At 59.1% G+C, this 21,089-nt stretch overlaps 2 protein-coding genes across 7 annotated transcripts; one reads left to right on the forward strand and one right to left on the reverse strand.

Moving 5' to 3' along the window:
• Positions 1 to 303: 303 nt before the first annotated feature.
• Positions 304 to 11,166, forward strand: CACFD1 (calcium channel flower domain containing 1). 2 transcript variants are annotated; one of them, XM_054501787.2, is made up of 6 exons: positions 679 to 1,020; positions 1,511 to 1,675; positions 3,929 to 4,001; positions 5,769 to 5,894; positions 8,367 to 8,474; positions 9,009 to 11,166. In XM_054501787.2, coding segments are annotated over exons 1-6 (564 nt in total). In that variant the 5' UTR covers positions 679 to 1,019; the 3' UTR covers positions 9,100 to 11,166. The 2 variants fall into 2 exon arrangements, with proteins under 2 accessions (XP_054357763.1, XP_054357762.1); XM_054501788.2 differs by lacking the exons at positions 679 to 1,020; positions 1,511 to 1,675 and adding an exon at positions 304 to 646.
• A 325-nt stretch (positions 11,167 to 11,491) lies between these two features.
• On the reverse strand, positions 11,492 to 20,368 carry SLC2A6 (solute carrier family 2 member 6). 5 transcript variants are annotated; one of them, XM_054501785.1, is made up of 10 exons: positions 19,369 to 20,368; positions 18,656 to 18,818; positions 17,441 to 17,647; positions 16,646 to 16,745; positions 15,809 to 16,020; positions 15,370 to 15,522; positions 14,375 to 14,483; positions 13,809 to 13,994; positions 13,500 to 13,645; positions 11,492 to 12,570 (listed from the first exon to the last, which is right to left on the reverse strand). In XM_054501785.1, the coding sequence occupies exons 1-10, from the start codon at positions 19,458 to 19,460 to the stop codon at positions 12,415 to 12,417; spliced, it is 1,524 nt and encodes a 507-aa protein (XP_054357760.1). In that variant the 5' UTR covers positions 19,461 to 20,368; the 3' UTR covers positions 11,492 to 12,414. The 5 variants fall into 5 exon arrangements, with proteins under 5 accessions (XP_054357760.1, XP_054357759.1, XP_063506101.1 ...); XM_054501784.1 differs by having other exon boundaries at positions 13,809 to 14,249; XM_063650031.1 differs by lacking the exon at positions 17,441 to 17,647.
• Positions 20,369 to 21,089: the final 721 nt, after the last annotated feature.

The raw sequence follows: 21,089 nt of genomic DNA on the forward strand, positions 1-21,089 counted from the left end.
CAGAATTCCACTCCGAGGATGGCGCATTAGCCAGCTCCCAGCGAAGCCCCACCCGTGTGTCCTGGTGCGAGGCTCTGACCGCTAAGGTGTCCGCCCGCCGCCAAACCCCGCCCCCTATGGTAATGAGCGCCCGCCTCTTTCGGGAGCAAGTCTCCGCAAACTGCGAGCCCCCGCCCCCTACGCTAATGCGCCCGCCCCCCTCGGGCGCACCTCTTCGATGCCTGCGAGCCCCGCCCCGTATGCTAACGAACTCCCCACCCCCAGCACGTCGCCGCAGCCTGCGGGTCCCGCCCCCTGCAATAATAAACACCTGCCTCCCCTCGAGCGCACCCAGCCGCGGCCTGAGGGTCCGGCTCCCTATGCTAATGAGCACCCGCCTCCCCTCGGGCGCGCCTCGCCGCAGCCTGAAAGCCCCGCCCCCTATGCTAATATGCTCCCTCTCCCACAAGGCAGCGCGCCGGCTCTGGACGCAGCCGGCTACCGAGCCCTTTGTGAGGGCTGTGAGCTGCGCCTGACGGTGGTACCATGAGCGGCTCAGGTGGGGCGCCCGCGGCGTCCGCCAGCTCTGCGCCGCCCGCGCAGGAAGAGGGCATGACGTGGTGGTACCGCTGGCTGTGTCGCCTGTCTGGGGTGCTGGGGGCAGTCTGTGAGTACCCGGTCGGGGAGAGGGTCCGGCCCCGCCGCGCATGCGCTCTTCGCCCTAGCCTGCCCCGCCCCGGCGGCCCCGGGGAAAGGACCCGCTGCGGGTCGGGGGTCTCCCGGGCGCCTCCCGGGGCGGAGGAGTGGCGGGGCCGCCGGGAGCCGGCGTCCTGGGGTTGCCATGGTTACCGGTTCGGGCCTGGGCCCCTTGGTACCCCGGGCTGGGCTGGCGCTTCTGAGAACATTCCCGGAGGGACCAGAAACCCCAGGGCGGGGGGGCACCGGCCTGGGGCACGTGACTGAGCCCTCCTCTCACCCCCCAGGGGCTTTTGTGAGACTTTCTCGGTGATGCTCACGGGGCGCATGCCCACCTGGCCCATAGTAAGCGTCAACTGTTGACTTGGGCGTAGGTGACAGCAGCCACGTTGCTAACCTTTGGGCAAGGATCGTTTATAAGGGAGGCGGGTGCACGGCTGGCTAGATTTCTGGCAGGAAGCCACTGGGCGGAAGTTTGCTGAGGGTCAGGTGGTGTCAGGGCACAGTGGCCCCTGGGGGCCGCGGGGCAGTGAGCTGAGGGCCCGGCCTCTCCGTAGGTCCTCTGTCCGCTGTCATCTGTCCCCCGTTGCTGCTGCCTTAGCCGCCTGTCACCGGCCCTCCTCCCCTTCTCCGCACGCATCCCAGGCACAGACCCTGACCTTAGGCTCCCAGGGAAGCTAGGCTCTTAAGCGCAGCCAGAAAAGGACAAAGAGGGAGGCAGGTCTGCTCCAGGAGTGAATGGAAGCTGTACAGCTGGCCTTCCAGGGAAAGACAAGTCTGTCTGAATGATACCCTTTCCTTTCCTGTCTGCCCTCAACCTTGTGAATTACTGAAGTGGGCAAGGTCTTAGAGAATGTCTGTCGAGGATGTCTGCAGGGTTTAAACAGTGCCTGCCTGGCACAGAGGGCTAGCTCTGGGCCTGGGCAGGGCAGACCCCATCAGCAATCCTGCCAGAAGGACCACCTTTTCAGGGTCACCTTGGGTTCCACAGCCTTTCCAGGTGGGTAGAGGGTGGAAGGAGGTTGAGGGTGGAGGGAGGTTGAGGCAGGAGGGTGCTGGGCTAGGAGTGTGCTGCCCTCGCTAGGCATGCCCTTATCCAGAGGCAACGGATATGGTAGGGCAGGCCCTACCTCCAAATCACAAAAAGGCCCTGAGTTTGTGTCACTGCTCTTTAGGGCAAGTACGCTTTTGACTTTGTAGGAGAGACTGGTGGGTTTGAAGTTAGGCATTGGATCCGGTTCTCTCATGTCTGGTTAGCTGTTTTCCCCGCAGATTAGGGTGGGCAGTGCAGTGGGGTGACATGGTCAGTGGTGAGAAAGGAAAGGTCCTGACTATGGCCTGTAGGCCACACCTCCTTCCTTCTTGGTCAGTGGCCTGCCAACTCCCAGATTTGCTCTGGAGTCTTATTCAGTTCTGTGCCTCTCAAAGTGAGGTACCTCTGCCTTTCCTGGGAGTTCCTGGGGCTCTGTTGGGTCTACAGATGAAGCTTCAGGAGAAACCTGTGGCATTGCCCTGAGTTGTCAGTTGCATCTGCAGATTTTTGGGGGCACAGTTGTGTAAATATCCAATGCTATATGACAGGGTAGAATGCAAAAATGCAGGGTGTTTTAGAGATGCAGCAGGAATTCAGACAAGGGTTGTGTGCCTGGCTGGTCCTTGGGGTAAGGTTTTCCTCCTCCAGGGTGAGGGGATCAGAGAGAGTAGCTGGAGAGGGTCTACCCTGGGTCCTAAGAGCATCTGGAGGTGATACCTTGGGAGGGGACAGGATTGCATGGTGACAACCCCCTCATGTGGAAGATATCAGCATTGAGGCCCCCAAGTGGACATCCTCCAGCCCTTTATTGCTAAAGGATTCCTGGCTGGAGCCTGCTGGTCTGGGTTGATACCTGGTCCTCCCCCAAGGCTGGCTGTGGGTTGGACAGCTGGGGTAGGGTTGGAGCTGGAGGCCAAATGCTGACTGCCGCAGGAAGCACAGCCGAGCTGTCAGGTGAGGCCAGGCACAGCAGAGAGGCAGGGAGCCGTGTCACCCTTTGGGCACTCTGCTGGGGCACCAGGCCCCTGCGCACCTGTGGTCCTGGAACACCTTGCTGTCTGAAGGCAGATGTCTAAGGCTGTGCTGAGGAGCAGTGCAACGCTTGAGTCCTTTGTTTTAGAAGGAGACCCTGGGGGCCCACGAAGCAGTCCCATTGCAGTTCGGCTCACTTTATCTGGCTTCCTTGCCTGCTGTCTGCATAAGGTTACCTGGGAAAATGGAAAACAGCAGAATTCCAGACCCGGGTGGAGGGATCAGGTGCAGAGGAGCTGCTGCAAGTTTAATGAGCTGGTTGCTAATTGCTGCCTCCAAGCCCCCCCTCAGCGATGGCCTGGGCTTGCTCCCTGCCCAGCAGCCAGCTCCTTGGACTCGCCTTGAAGGCTCCTGGAGTTCCTGGTGAAGCCGGGCTGCAGGCTGTGGGTGGAGGAGGGAGTTGGGTGCAAGAGACCCTGCTGGTGAGGTGCAGCTGGGAGGCGGGGCATCAAGGCTGCACATCTGGGCATCAGAGAATCAGAGAAGCCACGTTCTGGGGTGGAAGAAGACACCCCGTCCCCTTCCTGGCCTCAAGGCATTTCAGCGGTGGGTGGCTGGGCTGTGGGACTTGCTCACATGCAAGAGGAGAAACGGGCCTAGGAAGATGAAGATAGCGTGCCAGCGGCACAGGGCTGGTGAGGAAGTTAGAGCTGGAACTGCTGCTCAGTCTTACCTGGTTCCCATCTCTGTTCTGAGAGAGGCACCCCTTGTCCCAACCAAAATCCAAGCCACATTTTCTGAGTCAGAGGACTTCTTGTGTGGCCGGCCCTGTGAATGGTGACAAGTGACCCTTACCGAAGGCTGAGTCTTGGGGGAGCACTGGCCTGAATCCTTGAGGGACATTCACTCTTTAATCCTTCTTTAATCCTAACCTCCCTTTGAGGTGGATATTGATGTAGCTGGGGTCAAAGGGCCAGCTCTTCTGAGCCCTGAAGCGGAGAGAGGATGCTGTGAGATCCACCTGCCACCTTGCTGCCACCTTGCTGTGGGGCCTGGGGCAAGCCACTGCACCTCTCTGCGTCTCCTCACCTGTCTCAGACGATAGAGGGCAGGCTTCTGGGTGCTGTGAGAACTGTGTGCTGAGCATCTGCAGAGACTTTCGTCCTTTCCAGTCATCTCCCAAGGCCGCCATCCCAGCGGGCTCCGCCTGCCTCCCTGCTGACTCCTGCCCGTGTCTCTTGTTTCAAGCTTGTGCGATCTCTGGCCTCTTCAACTGCATCACCATCCACCCTCTGAACATCGCGGCCGGCGTGTGGATGATGTGAGTAGTGCATGGCTGTCCCGCCCCGGGGGTCTTGCTGGTCGGGAATCTGCAGGGCGCCTCCCGGGGCAGAGGAATGGCAGGGGCTGTGGGAGCGGGCATCCTTGTGGTTGCCATGGTTACGGGCTCCAGCCTGGGCGCCTCGGGGCATGTGGGTTTCTGGCCACAGCATGGGGCTTCTTCCCCTTCATACCCCCACACCATGTTTAGTTTCCTAGTGAGAGGTCACGGCCCAGGGAATGCCCCCGCCGGCCTTCATCCGGTGCAGGGGCAAGGCCATCAGTGCTCCAGACATTTCTGGAGCATCCACTGAGACTGCAGATGCCAAGTCCACTACACTGGGGCCCTCACCCTCTGGGAGCTCCCAGGACTGGGGTGGGGAAGGCTGTTCTTTGGGGCCGGCTGAGGACTGGATTGAATGGTCCACTGGAAGAGGGCACTCTAGCTCGGAGCTGTGCCAAAGAAAGATGGGAGAGGTGGGTCGGAGTTGTCACGGGAACCTGCGGTCAGAACCCCCTCATGTGCGTTCCGTGCCCACCTCCTGCCAGGGTGTCGCCATCCCATCGGAAGGGAAGGTGGGGTGAGGGCAGGCCCGTGTGGTTTGGGGCACATGAGAAGTGGCTGTGCACCAGAAATTGATGAGTGTCTTCATGGGGCTTGGTGCCTTGAGGGGTGCAGAGCTAGACGCGATTCAGGTCCTGTCCCCAGTGACCTATGGCCAGTGGAGAGCCTCGGGGGCCTGCTGTGGCGGGGTCCCCAATGCCTGTGCTGGCCAGTGGTGGATAGGGAAGGGGGATGGACAGAGAGGCGCCTGGCCCAGCTTCAGGGGGTGGAGTCGGAGCCTGGCTGAGTTTGAAGTGGAAGGGCTGGCCCAGCACTGTGAGCCCGTGTTTGGAGGCCTGGTGTGTGGGAGGCTTGGGGCGGGGTGCAGTGGTTAAGAGTTGTGAAGAGAGTGCCTGCCCCGGGCTTGGGGTGGCTCTTGGGTGTCCTCAGCCTGCATTTCTGTTACACAGGCATAATGATGGCAATTTTCTCCCAGGCTTGGGGACAGAAGGGCCTGACTCAGTGTCTGGTAACTGATTGTTACCCACGCATAGAGAATACCAAGACCACAGAAGACACCCTCCGTCACCAGTGGCTTAGCTGTTCCCACCTCAAACATAGGGCTGGACGCAAGGACTTGCTAAAGTTCTTCCTCCCCAGCGTGGGCTTCCCCTGGGTGTCCCTGGGCATGGGGCCGGTGGCATCGGGTGTGTGGGCAGCTCTTCGTGACTGTTTCGGGACTGCGTGGCTCCAGCTCTCTGCCTCCCTGGTGGGGCAGCCTTCCTGGTGCTGGTGCCACTGACGGCTTTTGGTGGCCATGGCGATAATACCAACAGCAGACAGAGGACACAGCTGCCAGTGCTCCGTCTGTGGATGAACCTGCCGCAGCGCTGTAGCAGTGCCATGATGTGGGGTCCCCTTTCCTCCATCTCACACAGGAGGAGGATAAAGGGAAGCAGAAGCCCAGGGGCTTCCCTCTAGGAGTATTCAGTTCAGCCGGGGAGATGGGTGTGCAGGAGCAGCTGGGGAGTGCTGGAGTCTTCAGCAGAGGCTCTTCGAGGGGTACAAGCGGGTGCCCTGGAGCAACCGGGCGGCTTCCCAGAGGAGGAGGGATGAGGGCAGGAGGGTGAGGGAGGTGGCATTCCTTATGGCACTGGCACTGGGGGCCGCCCTCATCCTCCTGGGATTGTCAGTGCTGCTTTTCTCCTGCCCTGGTCCCTGCAGCATGAATGCCTTCATCTTGTTGCTGTGCGAGGCGCCCTTCTGCTGCCAGTTCATCGAGTTTGCAAACACAGTGGCGGAGAAGGTGGACCGGCTGCGCTCCTGGCAGAAGGCTGTCTTCTACTGCGGGTGAGGGGTTGCTGGGCAGGGTCCCGTGACACAGTTCCCCAAAACCCCACTGACAAAATAGGATCCAAAAGTCAGGTGAGGGTGGGCAGTGTATTCAGTTCCTCTCTGTAGAAGTGTAAACTGGGATCGCCTTTGTGCACAGTGATTTGCTTATAGCTGCCAAAACGTGCCCCAGTGCTTCTGCGCCCAGGAACTCAGCTGTCGCTGTGCCATAGTCACTGGAAGGTTCAGAGGTATATGAGCATGTGTGGCAGCATTCCGTGCAGTGGAGAGAAATGGGAAGCCTCTGGAATTTTGGTCCGTCCACTGGGAGTTGTTAACCAGATGATAGTAGGTCTGTAGGACATGTTTCTCTGCAGCCTTTCCGAAGAGTGGGTTCATCTAGATGTCCTCACATGAAGGGGGAGAAGCAGGTTGCAGAGCAGAAAATGTGGTTGCCCTCTAAATACGCTTATTAAAAATTTTCCCATTTTTAGCAGTGAAATAAATATGTAATACTTCTCCTCCAAGTCATAAGATGGAACTAATTTCAGGATAAGTTTAATACATGGAAGCTCCTAGAATAATGCCTCTAGTGCATAGGAGGCTGGTGGCAGCAGTATTTATTATTGTCTAGGTTATCTTTAGAAAGAAGTCTAGATGCAAGCTTGCTTCCCCTTCAGAGTGGCCCGGTGGTATTGATGGTAAGAGCACAAGCCATATGCTTAGTTCTGGAACCATCTTGTGCCATATCTAAATCACGAAGAACACAGGATCACAAAGCTCTTATCTACACACAGTGTCATGTCCTTAGGGGTTCAAAAAACTGTATTTTAAAAATGCTAGACATAATAGAAATTCATTCACAATAATTTGGAAAATAGAACAATGTTACTCGAAGCCCGCTGCCTGCTAATCTTCTGATGTGTGTGCTTCCTGTCTGCAGGTATTTTTTAAAAGCCTGCTTTTAACACGGTTATACCCATTATGAATAAGTTTGTATCCTGCTTTTTTTACCTAGTGTAATGATATAAGCATTTTAATATCACCACAGACTTTATAACATTCTCTCAATATAGGAATATTCGTTCAGCTGGATGTATCATGCTTTTCTTAATTTCTTAACTGGTGTAAATCAAGCTGTGATAAACATGTGTCTGCTAAAATTTTTTCTGTGTTTATGATGATTTCCTTAAGATCTATTTTCAGGTGTGGAATTAGTGGGTCAAAGATTCTGATCATTAAAAATATTTTAAGATGCGTGGCTACGTTGCTTTCCAAAGAGGTCCCTTGAGTCTCTCCCCCGCCCCCACCCCAGCCCAGGGCTGCGCACCCCTTCACATTTGCATTTATCTATTTGTTATCTAAGAGGGAAAAATATTTTCCCACGTGTTCCCATTGCATTTTCTGATATGAAAATTTTCGAGTTTACTTTTTAACCTATGGGAACCTCAGTGTTCTGCTTAGCAAGTTCAGTGTGTTTTCTGTATTAAAGATTTCATGATCCTTGGTTGTATTTCCTGCAACTATTTTTCCAGCCTCTTGTTTGCCTTTAATTTTGTTTTTGTCAGAAGGTTCCCCGCCGTGGTCTTTCTTTTTCTTTGTAATTTCTGTTATTATTTTATCATTTTGAAATTTTTTAACGACAGAAAAATCTCACAACCACATGTCTACAAGAATGGAAACTGAGGTGGAATGCAATTGGCCACGAGTCTCGTCCTCCCGCACAGGCAGCCTCCTCTAGGGAGGCGACAGGACAGAGTGCTGGCCTCCAGGCTGCAGGTATCCTCCTGGCCCAGTTAGCCCAGGAATTGCTGCTGGCCTGGAAATTCCAGCCAGGATGGAGAATCAGCCCCGGGGATGCTTAAGCCCCAGTGGACCCTGCCACCAGGTGACGCCAAACTGCAGTAAAGTCGGCCGACCCCGCAGCCCCCGCAGCCTGCAGCCTTCCCATGATGAGACCCTGTGTTCCGTGTGGTTGAATTCTGGGGACCTTACTTGTGGCGATGTGGCTGGTGTTACTCTATAACTCAGCATTTATTTAGTGCCTGTGGTGTTCAGCATTGTGTAGTTAACATGCCTGACCTCATACAAGGTTTGATCCCCTCTCCACGGTGGAGATTCTGAGTAACTTGCCCACGAAGCTAGTAGGTCCTGGATGGGAAGCCAGATTCTCTGTCACAGGCTCTTTCTGGCCAGTTTTTCTCACAGTGAGGGCACTGGACCATCTCGTTACTGTTTAGCCCTTTTTGGGATCACAGACCCCTTCAAAAATCTGATGAAAGCTTTGGATCCTATTCCCAGAATGGAACAGTTTTACAGACAAGTTCAGGGCTGATCAAGGACTTTCTGAAGCCATGTCTCAGTTGATTTTTGGGGATCCTTCCTGTGCCCTGGGTGTCTAGGAAGGGGGCTGAGCCGAGTCTGGGAAGTGGGGAAGGATGTGGTGGCTGTGGGGCCGGAGTGCCCCCTTGACCTCTGCTTTCCCCCCAGGATGGCGGTCGTTCCCATCGTCATCAGCCTGACCCTGAACACGCTGCTGGGCAACGCCATTGCCTTTGCCACGGGGGTGCTGTACGGACTCTCTGCTCTGGGCAAAAAGTGCGTCTGCCAGGCCCAGCCCCTGGGCAGGGCCTTCCTCCCCCAACCCCCCGAAGTCCCCCAGTGAGGAGGATCTGAGAGTGGCCCCTTTTAGCTAGTGGAGACCAAGGCAGAGGTCCCAGTAACTCATCGGTGCCTCCAGGGCTCAGCTCAAGTGGGTGAAGACAGAGGATTCACAACACTTCTGCGTGGCCCAGTCTTGCCCCGTCACGGCCTGCAGCAAGGATAGCAAAAACATGGCTGGTGGGAGCCCCTTCCCCTCCCAGGTCTGCACAAGGCATTGTAGTCAGTTGCCACCCTGTCTCCTGCAGAGCCCAGACTGAGGCTGGTTCCTTCTCAGCCTAGCATCCCAGGAAGCCTGGGCCACTCTCAGAGGGGACAAGACAGGCCTTTGCCACCCCAGCAGTTGTCTCTGGGGAAATCAGAATGCCTGCAGGTCACACCTGGGTCACGGGGCAGGAACCGGGCAGTGGTCAGGAGGGCTGTGGGCGTGGGGCTGGTGCTCCACGTGACGCTGCCTCTCTCTCTCCCCAGGGGTGATGCGATCTCTTACGCCAGGATCCAGCAGCAGAGGCAGCAGGCGGATGAGGAGAAGCTCGCGGAGACCCTGGAGGGGGAGCTGTGAAGGGCTGGGTGCCCCTCCCTCCCTGTCCCCTCTTCTGGCTCTGTGTGGGTCCAAGTGAGACCTGGACTGTCCACGCTGAGGCACAGCCTGGAGAGGGGCCTTTGCACGTGCCCCTACACCTGGAGTCCTCTGCTCTTTTCTCCAGACTGGCTTAAGCCAGGAGCCACTGGCTGCTGGTGTGAGGGTCTGGGCTGCTGGACTTGAGGCAGAGCCTGCAGCAGCTGTGTGGACACCATCCGGCCCTGCTCCTCCGCTGGAGGCTCACACCACACACAGGGCTGCCAGTGACCTGCTGTGACCTGGGAGCAGCTTCCCCTGGAGATGCTGGTCCTGGCTTGAGGGGAGGGGCCCAAGTGGGACCCTGCCACCTGGGCACTGAGCAGAGGGACCTCCCCCAGCTCTCTTGGCAGGTGGAGCCCCAGGGCCCGGGACAGCCTGCCGCTGCCAGCAACTTCCCACTCACTGCTGCCTAGGGTGCAGCACCCACTGTCACCCTGCCTTCTGAAGAAGCCCATAGGGCTCCTAAGGTGCACCCCGGTACCTGGAACTGCAGCCTTGGCAGTGACTAGACAGCTGGGTGGGGGATGCTCCCTGCCAGCCCCGGGAACCTTGGACAGGCCACCTCAAGGCCCCTCGGCTGCCCCTCCTCCCTGGGCCTGCTGGGGCCCCTAGGTTCTGCCCATCACCCCCCACCCCTGCTGGCCTTGGTGCTAAGGAAGTGGGGAGAGCAGGCTCTCCCTGGCACCCCTGAGGGTGCCCACCCTCTCCCTGGTGTGGCCCCGTCACGTCAGCCACAGCCCAGCCCCATTAGTGGGTTAGTCGGTCTGACCTCAGCCCCACTCAGGTGCTTCTGCCGGCCTGCCCAAGCCCTGCCCTCAGGGAGCTTCTGCCTTTTAAGAACTGGGCAGAGGCCACAGTCACCTCCCCACACAGCTGTCCCCACTGCCCTGGGTGCCAGGCCGTCCAGAGCCAGGCCTACCCAGGGAGGATGCAGAGAGCTGGTGCCCAGGATGTGCATCCCCGTATTCCCTCTGCCCCGTGGCCTCAGCCTGCTGTCCTCTCTGACTGTGAGGCTGGCTCTCAGCCATTGGGCAGGTGCCTGGTCGGGCCTGGCTTAGCCCAGGTGGGGTTGGCAGAAGCGGGTGGGTGTGGAAGATATTCCGTCTGGGGCCAACCCTAGGCTGGGCCTGCGCTGAGCTTCTGGAGCGCAGGTACTGGGTCTTGCTAAGTGAACTGTTTCCTGGGAACACCTCTCGGGCCCATCTGCATCTGAGGCTGGGAGTGGCATCTGAGGCTGGGAGTGGCAGGCTGGTAGGCTGGGTGTGGGGTTCTCTGGGCCCTGCCCAGTACTGCCCTGGGGACTTGCTGGGCTCCTGGGTCAGCAGCACCCCACCCCTGGGAGTCTGGCCAGCTGAGCCCCAGGGTGGCAGGAGCATTATAGCCTGGTGGACATGTGCCTTCAGGGTTCCTCTGGGGCCACCTTCCTCAGGCCAGTGCTGGGTTAAAAGGGCTGTGTGTGTGTGTGTATGTATATGTGTGTTCATGCACACATCTGTCCCACGTATGCAGTGAGACCTGTCTACCTCCCACAAGGAGCAAGGGCTCTGCCCGCCCTCTGCTCATTCCTACCCAGGTAGTGGGACCCCGGGCCCCCTTCTGCCTGGCCTGCCTGCTGCTGCCCCTGCCAGAGGGGCCTCACTGACAGCCAGAGACAGCAGAAGGGTTGGCTGTGGATCAAGGAAGGCTGCCCCTGTGCCCTGTGGGGAAATGGTGGGTGCATGGCTGGATGCAGAGGTGGAAGGCCCTCGGCCACAGGCGAGAGCAGGCGGGTCACCTGTCCCAGGTTCCCAGCAAGTCTGCAGCTGTGCAGTCCTGGGGCCCCTGACCCTGTCGCCCAGGGGGTGTGCTGTCCAGCAGGGGCCCTGCCTTGCAAGGAACGTCTCTTCCGGCGGCTGGGCCACTCCTGCCTGGTCTGGGCTGTGTGTGGCGCCCTTTCCTCCTTGTCTGTTCCTCTGTGTTCTGTATGCGTCTTGAGCAATAAAGCGCGGCCGTGGCTTGCGTACCTGCCCTCTGCTCCCTTCTGCCTTGGTGTGTGAGTGTGGAAGCCAGGCAGGAGCCGCTGGCCCAGGAAATAACTACAGGTCCTGTCCCGAAGCTGCCCCCAGCATCCCAGACAAGGAAAGTGACCTGCCCAAGGTCACACAGCTAGAAAGAGGAGCCTGTTTAGGGTGGGCCTCGCGGTGGGCTTCCCCTCACTGCAGCCTCTTCCCTGCCCTGCTTTGCTGTGGATCAGCAGTCAGTGGCCCTGGCAGCCTTGGCTGGTTCGGGTCTAGCCTGGCTGCTGTGGGGGGCTCCCCTACTGGAGTAGACCCCACTCTTTCCTCGCTAGGACTACAGGTCCAGTTCCTTTATTTTTATAAAAGGGTGAACACAGTTTGCAGATAGGAGCTGCCTGTTCCCAGAGGTTGGGGTGGGGCAGGAGGAAGTGGCGACGCCAGGTCCTTTGCCCTGGCTTTTTTTTTTTTTTGGCAGGGGGTGGGGACGGAGTTTCACTCTCGTTGCCCAGGCTGGAGTGCAATGGCATGATCTCAGCTCATTGCAGCCTCCACCTCCCGGGTTCAAGCAATTCTGCCTCAGCCTCCCAAGTAGCTGGAACTACAGGTGTGTGCCACCACACCCGGCTTTTTTGTATTTTTTAGTAAAGACGGGGTTTCACCATGTTGGCCAGGCTGGTCTTGAACTCCTGGCCTTGGGTAATCCACCTGCTTCCGCCTCCCAAAGTGCTGGGATTACAGGCGTGAGCCACTGTGCCCGGCCTGCCCTGGCTTTTTAAGTCCAGGATGTTCCCTGTGGTGCCCATAAGACTTGTGGGGGCAGAGCCGTGTCTTCCTTGCACAGCCAGATGCCACCAGATCAGAGCGCGATGATATGACTATGTTACTTGGCTGCCTCCAGCCCTGTCCTCTCAGTCCTCCCCGTAGCCTTCTGTGGGGCGTGTCCTTCACGCAAGAGTAAGGGACTAGGCCTGAGGTCACCCAGCAGGGCCGTGTCCCTGGACGCACGGTTGTATGCGCTCCTGCGGCCCATGGCTATGTGTAGCACTGCGGGCTGCCTGGGCTGGGGCTGCAGCTGGACAGCAGTGCTACCTGTCTGGAGCCAGGGGCACCTGCTGCTGTGTCCCCATCACGCTGCTCTTCCTGTGCTCTGGCTGGTGGCAGGGATGACTGCTGCCTCTTGGTCCCAGGGTGCAGGTTTATAGCCAACACGGAGGCCCAGCCACTGGGGGTTTGGCCCCCTCCGGGCGGGGACCCTGACCTAGCGCAAGAAGGACCTTCTCCCCGTGCGGAAGAAGGACTCGATCTGCTCCAGGGACCGTCCCTTGGTCTCGGGCACACAGCAGCCTGTGAACACCAGGCTCACCAAGCAGATGGCCGCGAAGAAGAAGAAAGGCACCTGGAGGCCGAAGGTGCTCTGCGGGTGAAGAGCGGGGCCGGGTCACAGGGAGAAGCTCCAGGGTCCTCCTGCCCCAGGAGGAGCTCGTGGGCGCTGCTGGTAGCGACCAGCCCTGTGGGGCCTTCATCTGGTCCTTCCTGTGTTCAGAGACCGCTCCCCCACACCAGGGCTCCCCCACTGCCCCCAGGACAAATCTGAAGTGGCCCTTGAAGTCTGCATCCCGTCTGCTCCTTGGCCTTCCTCAGGGGCTGGGCCCTCTGGTGTCAGCTCAGGTACCCCCTCCACACCCCCTACCCAGTGCTGGCGTCCCAGCTGTTCCACGCCATAGCCTGCAGGAGGCCCGCCCCGCAGCCTGGTGGGCACGCAGGTTCTTCTTGGACCCTCTAGGCTGATGGACTCACTCTGGGTTGCCTGCCTTCCCCCAACCCCCCTGCCCGGACCACTGCGGGACAGCTTAGGCGCTGGCCTAGGCTGCCCTAGCCAGCTTCTCCCTCATGGGGACTTACTCTGGGCCTCACAGATTCTGGCTGGTCACAGGGCCCGTAGTTTTGAACCAGGAGGCAGGGGGAGTGGGTGGGGTTGGGGGGGAAGTGTGGGTGCTGCTGAGACCCAGCGCCCAGGAGGGCAGGAGATGGGGCACGGTGAGGAGGTGGCTTCCTGGGCTCCTGGCAGGGTTCTGGGCCATGTCCTGCCCTGGCCTGGGAGGTAACCTGACTTCTCAGAACAGTTTCCTACGCCCGTTCCTGTTTCTTATAATGAAGAGCCTTTGCCAGGCTATCACGTGACCACTCTGGGGCCTCTGATTTCAGGGGGTGTGTGCTCATCTCCTAGGGTCACTGAGAGTTAGGGTCCTGACAGCTGGCCCTTGGCACAGCCCCTGGCACTGAGAAGAGTCCTGGCCAGTCAGAGAGGGCCTAGGGGCCTGGGGCCTGGGGCTGAACACTCACCACCACTGGCAGGAAGGACTTGGTGAGGACGAAGGCGGTGAGCCAGCTGGCCAGCACGCAGAGCCCTGACGCCACGCCACGGGCACGCAGGGGCAGGACCTCAGACATGAGCAGCCAGGTGATGGGGCCCCAGCCCATGGCGTAGCCTGCTCGGAGGAGGAGGCAGGCTCAGGCCCTGTGGGGTGACTGGAGGCGGCTGTGTCTGTCTCCGCTGAGCTGCTGGAGACCCCCTCTCCAGCCACCCCAGACACATCACCCATCCCTTAACACCCAAGACAGCCTGCCCCTCTGAGCCACCGCCACACCTACCCATGATGAAGAGCATGGTGGCCAGCAGGGGCACCAGGGTGAGGTAGCCAGCGGGTGCTGCCACGGGCTGCGCCAAGTCCCCCCAGGACTCACTTTCCAGGCCCGCAGTGCTGTTGGGGCTCAGAGGCCTGGGGCCAAAGTGGATGTACAGCCCCAGAGTCAGGTTGGCAGCAAACATGATGGCCGCTGTGGACAGACAGGTGGCCTCGTGGGGCCAGGACCCTCTGAGCCAGCTGTTTCTCTCAGAGCTCCTTCTGCAGAGCCCCTTGATACTTGCGTGGTCCAGCTCGTGTCTGGGACTAGAGACCCCCAGCAGGGCAGCAAGCTCTGTCTCCAGCCGCGTGTCAGGCTCCCACCGTGGAGTGTCACAGCCAGTGTGTCCACTCGGAGCCCCAGCGGACCTTTCTGGAGCCACTGGCTTGGGCCGGGGCCCTGCTGATGCTAGGGAGGCAGGTGCTCTGCAGTTCCCAGCCACACAGCCCCACCCCGAGGCAGGCCTGCACACCCAGCCCAGCCCCGACCCCTGCGGAGGAGTGGGGCAGGAGGGCTGCCTGCAGGGTGCTTACCTGAGACGAAGAGCAGCATCTTGCGGCCTGCGAGGTCCATGGTGAGGGCGGCGATCAGCACGGACAGGAGCCGCACGGCCCCAACGATGGCTGCGTCGTCCTTGGGGGGCTACGGGGGGGGAGGCCACCAGGGCTGAGGGACCTGCCTGTTGTTCCCATCCCCCTCCAGGACCCAGCTTGTCCCGGCAGGCATTGCAGGGGCTCAGGCCAGCAGCTCAGTGCAGTACTGAGTGGCCCTGGCACCTGCAGCATGCTGGGCATCTGCACCCTCCGAGCCTATGGCGCTCCTGGGCAGGGACACATCTGCTCTGCCCGGCAGTACGCCCAGCTGGCACAGAATCCAGGCATGATGACGACTTGCCGAACCTTGTGCTGTTACTAATCTTCAAATCTCATCTCACTTTGAGCCTTGGGGCAGGCCGACGGAGATGTGCTGCTATCTTCATCTTGCAGAGGAGGAAGTTGAGGTTCAGAGGGGAAAGTGACTTCCCTCATCAAGGGGCAGATGCCACAGGGCTCTGAACCTGGGGTCTGTGGCCTCAAGGGGTCCACGTTTCTATAAAGCTGGTTTCCTTTGTAATCCCATGTATTTTATTTAATTGTTAAAATTTCTATGTGTTTTTAGAGACAGGGTCTTGCTCTGTCACCAGGATGGAGTGCAGTAGTGAGATCGTGGCTCACTGCAGTCTCACACTCCTGGGCTTAAGTGATCCTCCTGCCTTTGCCTCATGTTGGGATTTTGCCAGTATTTTATTTTAAAACATTTAAGCTTATCTTAAAAACATTCTGAGAACAGGTGAAGGCACTGGAACTGTCTCCACAAGGCCCAGATCTCAGATCTTGCTGTGGCATCCCTGACACCCGGCACAGAGCAGGTGTGGGTAAGGCCAGGGGTTGAGTAAGTGCAGGAGCAGGCCCTGCCTCCCAAGCCGGGCCTGCCCCGCCAGCCTCCAGGGGACCCCGTGGGTGGGCGCCGGCCAGGGCTGGGCTCTCACCAGCAGGACAGCGGTGCTGTCGAAGATGGACTGCAGATAGACCAGGATGGGCGTGATGCCCGTCAGCTGCTGCAGGAGGCGCATCAGCAAGGCCACGGCGATGGGCCGGCACATGTGGGGGGCCCGTGCCTCAGCCCACGACACTCGGCTGCTCTGAAACACAAGGCCGCTGCTGAGGGCGTTGGGCCAGCCTCTCCAGCAGGCGCCATCCTGCCCTGGACCGCCAGGGGTTGGGTGGGAGACCCCCTTTTTCCCTCCTCCAGGAAAGAACCAGCTTACCAGGCCACCCAGGCTCTGGGGACAGCCCCCCACCCCAACCCAGGCACTTGGATTAGTGGGAACTACTGTGGTCCTGTCTTCCAGGAAAAGCCCCCACGGCCACACGGAGCTGAAGTGCTGGAGGCGGGCCTGCCAGGCTCGGGCGCACACCCTCCTGCACCTGTCTCCGGACGTTGTCCTGGATCTGCTCGAACTCCCAGTGGACATCGGCGTCCGTCCCACGCAGCCAGGCCAGCGCCCGCAGGGCCTCTTCGTCCCTGCCCCGAGAGAGCAGGAAGCGCGGCGAGTTGGGCATGAAGCTGAGCAGCAGGATCATGACGAGCACAGGCGCCTCCCCGGCCACAGCCAGCCAGCGCCACGGCAGCAGGAGGCCTGGGGGCGAGGGGTGGGTGAGGGGCCAGGTCCAGGCCTGGTACAGCCCCTTCCCTCTGGAGCCTCTCAATAACCTCATCTGCCCTTCAAGGTCTAGTCCAAGGGCCATCTCCTACAGGAAACCTACCCTGATTGCCCCAGGCAGGGTGGGGCTGCAGGGATTGCTCAGCCCCTGGCACATAGTGGGAAGTCCTTGGAAAGTCTTAGGGCCAGGGCAGGACGAGGAAGGGGTAGGTTGGGCAGGCAAGGCCCTGGGCCTCCACCCAAGACCTCCACGCCCCCTCAACTGAGCAGCTGCATGCACTGTGATTTCTTTTCTATCTGGACTTCCCATCTGAGATGGCATTTGATGGAAGCTTTCTGCCGTTAAAAGATAGTCTGGCGACTGTGGGTCCAGGAGAAGCCCTGGCTGCCCCAGCTAGGGACTGGGCCTGTGGCTAGAGGGGCAGGCCATGCCTGGAGATGCGCAGCAAGGTGCTGACTGAGTGGGGCTGGGATGCCAGATCTCTTGCCGGTCAGCCCAGGATCTGTTCTGGGACAAATCATTCCCTTTCCACCCACATCTACCTTGGCGGCACCCACCCCTCCCACCAGCCTGCACACAGGAGTGCAGGGCCATACTTGCCAAGGGCGTAGAGGGACAGGGATCCAAACACTGCCATGAGCTGGGGTGTGGCCCCCAGAGCCCCACGAACGCCTGGGGGAGCAATCTCAGACACGTACACCTGCAAGACACAGCCGCCGCACCAGGTTTTGCTGAAAATGCAGGTTCCTAGGCCCGGCCGAGATGGGAGAGGCAGCCCCTGTGAACCCCGGAAAGTGGGAAGTGGAGGCTTTCCGGTGGGGCTTAGTCCTGGTCATGACTCACTGCAGGACCTTGGGCGGCCTGCCTGATCTCCCTCTGTCCTCAGTTTCCCTAACTGTGACGTGGGTGGAAGCACTCAGCTCAGAAATGGGCAGCATGACGCTGGGAAGGAGGCCCGAGGGCTCCCAGGCTTCAGGGCTGAGCAGGTGAGTCCATGCCTCCCAGTGAGTTTTGTCTCCTCTGCTGGGCTCACCAGGCCCCATGTGGAGTACCGCATAAGATAAGAAGGTCCCGGGGAGGGTGTAGGGCAGGGACTTCCCTCTCCTACCCATTGCTCAATGCGAATTTTCTTCAATTGAGTAATACATCTGATTGGTCAAGAAACGGGGTAGAAGGCTTGGAAAGTCCAGAGTGGGGGCAGCTGGGGACCTAGAGACAATTTCCCCCAAATTAGCTGCCCTGCTGGGGGTGAGCTGAGGCGCCCTGGGCATCCGCAGGGAAGGCAAACAATTCTCATTGCCCAGAAGGCATGGAGGCTGGGAGGCCTTAGTCAGACGGAGGCTCAGCACCAATACAGAGGCACTGGGGCGCCTGGGTGGGAAGGCCTGGCCTTACCGGGATGCAGGCAGCTGTGAGCCCCCCGGCAAAGCCCGTCAGCGTCCTTCCCAGCAGCAGCATCCAGAGGCCGTGCGCACCCGCCATGAGCGCATAGCCGGCTGCCGACGGCACAGCTGAGAACATGATGCTCAGCTTCCGGCCCAGGAGGTCGTTGAGGATCATGGCGCTCAGGCCTCCGGCCGCTGCTCCCAGGGTGAACACGGACTGCAGGGGAAGGGGGTGCAGGGCAGATATGTCTGGGCACTTGGCACCCCAGTCTCATCAGAGTCCAGGGACAGCTTCTTCCCTAGGCCGACCCCAGGAGCTGGTCAAGCACTTGGCCAAGTCAAGCACTTGAAGCAGGGAGCCTCCTGTCTTCAAGGAGCAGCCATTTGTTAGGGATGCCCAAACGGGGAATTCTGCTCTAAGGAAGAGGTACCGCGCCACATGCCCACAGTGGTTCTGTCCAGCCTGATGTTTAAATGTCTAATATTTGAATACAGGAGAATACTGTGACTTGAAGGCCTTGGGCTTTAAGATTTGGAGGTTCTTAAGTTCCCTGTACAGCAGCAACTGGGACCCCTCTGGACTCTGCTAACTGGTAGTGGGACCTGGGCACATTGCCCAGCCTGTCTGAGCCTCAGTTTCTTCGGCTGTCTTATGGGGAGAGCACAAGATCTACCTCGTGGCGTTGGCCCTGAGAATCAATGAACGTTCAGTGCCCAACACATGCCTGGCACATAGGAAGTGCTCAGTAAACCTTGGGAATTTTTATCTTAACTACTATGTTGTAACTCTACATCTGAGGCTATGAAGATTATAATTTTAGACTCTGGGACTTTGGGATCTTCCTCTCCATCAGCCCACAATCTGTCCTGCGGACCCTCCTTGCCCCAGCCAGTGCCTCTCCCCACTGACACCTGATACCCTTGCCCCCATCCAGCCAACTGTGGGTGTGGGGACCTGGGGAAGCCTCAGCCCCACCTTGTATAGACCCTGACAGCCACCTCCCCACCTGCTCCTTCCCTCAACCTCTCCACTGGCTTTCAGTTCCTCATTTCAGAGGAATCCTGTAGCTTTACCCCACCCACTAGTGGCCTGGATGGCTGGGGGAGGGGGGAGCAGGGCCCTGGAGGGGCTCCCAAGGTGGAGAATTTGGGAGGTTCCTAACTGGAGACAAGGCTCAGCAGGTCCCTGCTCCCTGCACCCCCTCCTCCAGAGGATGGTCCTTACCCCGAACCAGGATGCCTGGGATTTGGTCAGATGCAGGTCAGGATCCAAGGAGCGCTCCAGGGCTGGGATGACAGGGGATGTGTAGACCAGGGCATACCCAAAGCTGAAATTGCCGAGCACTGCGGCGAAGGTGGCCAGGAACACCCTTTTGTTCTGCAGGGTCCTGGTGATGGTGGCGGACAAAAAGACCAGGGTCTCTGAGTCCCTCCTTCAGGGACCATTGCCTTTTCTGAACCCAGTGGCTGCCCAGCTCAGCGGGCAGTGCTGGGGAGGCCTGGGTCCAAGGCCATTCAGGTTCCCAGGGCCTGAGCCCCAGCTCCCCTGGGAAATTCCCAGGCCATTGTTAGCTCATCGCAGTGGCTGAGCCTCTGGTGCTGGGGCCCTTTCTCCGGAAGAGGAGGCTCTGGTTCTGCCCCCAGGGCGGCGGCTGGAGGCTTGCTGTGTGACCTCAGGCAGACCCCTTGCTCGCTGGGGCCTCAGTCTCACTGTCTGTGGCAGTGGGGGGCTGGGCCCGGTACTCCCGTGGATCGTTCCTTCCCTTAGGGGGGCCCGTTCCTTAAATAGGAGTAGCGTGTCTGGGACAGGAGGGAGCCAGATGACCCCTCGGTGGCGACTAGGTCAGGGGAGGCCCAGGGCGGGAGCATGCCGCCGGCTGGAGGGAACCAGGGCCACCCCCAGGCCCCACCCGCAGCCCCCAACCTAGCGACTCTCACCCGACCCGCGCCCTGTCCCCTGGCAACGGGGGCGGCTTCTCGGGGAAGGTGTCGTAGTCCGGGCCCTCGGCTCCCAGCAGCGGCTCCTGCATGGCCGGGTCTCTCTCGGGGCGAGCGGAGGGCGCTCAGACTGGAGCAGCCGCCCGTGGCCAGGAGCTCCGGGGGCACTGGCCAGGCTCCGCCCCTCGGCCGCTATTGGCTGTGGGACGGCCCTGCAGAGACACGCCGGCCAATGGGGCGGCCGCACGCTGTCCTGGTGCTCGGATGCGGACCGGGCTTCCCCGGGCGCGGCCGGCACCGCGTGCGCCCCCGAAGGTCACGCCCCCGAGACAGGATGCGGGTCCCAGGGCGGAGCCCCTGCCTGATCGTCCGGGGCCCCCGCGGAGCGCCGAAAGCGGCTCACCCGGCCCGGCTCTTGCAGGCGTGACTGCGGCAATGCGCGCAGCCCCTGTCGTACCGGCTCCCGCGGGGTGGAAACCGAGGCCCAGAGAGGCGAAGCCGCGCGCCAGGGTCACAGCGAATGCGCACCTCGCTCCTCCTTACGCTCTAGCCCCCCCCGTCGGGTGGCGTCTCAGGGCCACCTCTGCCCTGGCTCTCCCTGGCACCAGGGAATCGGGGTGTGTCAGGGCAGCAGCGGATGTGCGGGACGAAGGAGGCAGGAGGGGCCGGGCGAGGCGCTGTGGGCAGCTCCAGTGGGCGAGGTCTGTATCCTCCACCCAAAGCTCTGGTGGTAGAAATAACCTGAGCTCGTGACACGTAACACAGGTAGTAAGATAACATTGAAAAATAAGAAAAGCAGAAATGGAAAATTCCCGGGAAGACCGTCCTCAAAAAATCCCACAGCAGTTCCACCTCTCCCTTTGGGCCTTTTCGGGAAGAGGACGGAATCACGCCCTGCTCTGCTGGATGGACATGCCACACACGCTTTTCAACGGATCCTTTGTTGCTGAGTATTTGGGTCATTTCCCATTTTAGCTGTTAACAGAGTAAAGCATTTTTAAAAGTTAGAATTCCCTTTTGTTATGATTGAAATACAACCATAATAGAACAATAAAATCACATCCATCTCCCGTCAGCCTGACCTTGAAGGTGTTTTAGCCTCTTCCAGTCTTTTCTCCATGTGCCTATTTTGCATATTTGCTATTGGGACCCCCATTAAACTGTGCAGCCCCTTTACATCATCGTTTTCTTGCCATCAGGATCATAGGCTTTGGACTCAGGCACACCCTGGTGTGGTGATCAGGCTGCACAGTCCTCATGGCCACATATATACATATATATGTATGTATTTATCCATATATATACATATATATGTATGTATTTATCCATATATATACATATATATGTATGTATTTATCCATATATATATGTGTATTTTTTTTTTCGAGACGGAGTCTCGCTCTGTTGGCCAGGCTGGAGTGCAGTGGCGCAATCTCAGCTTACTGCAACCTCTGCCTCCCAAGTTCAAGCGATTCTCCTGCCTCAGTCTCCCAAGTAGCTAGGATTATAGGCATGTGCCACCATGCCCGGCTAATTTTTGTGTTTTTAGTGCAGACGGGTTTTCATCATGTTGGCCAGCTTGGTCTTGAACTACTGACCTCATGATCCTCCCGCTTCAGCCTCACAAAGTGCTGGAATTACAGGCTTGAGCCACCGCACCCCGCCTTCTCTTTTTTTTAAATGTATTTTTTTCTTTTAAAATCAACTTTAGGCCAGGCGCA

Source organism: Pongo pygmaeus, chromosome 13, assembly GCF_028885625.2.
Source record: "Pongo pygmaeus isolate AG05252 chromosome 13, NHGRI_mPonPyg2-v2.0_pri, whole genome shotgun sequence".
In the NCBI taxonomy this organism is placed as follows: domain Eukaryota; kingdom Metazoa; phylum Chordata; class Mammalia; order Primates; family Hominidae; genus Pongo; species Pongo pygmaeus.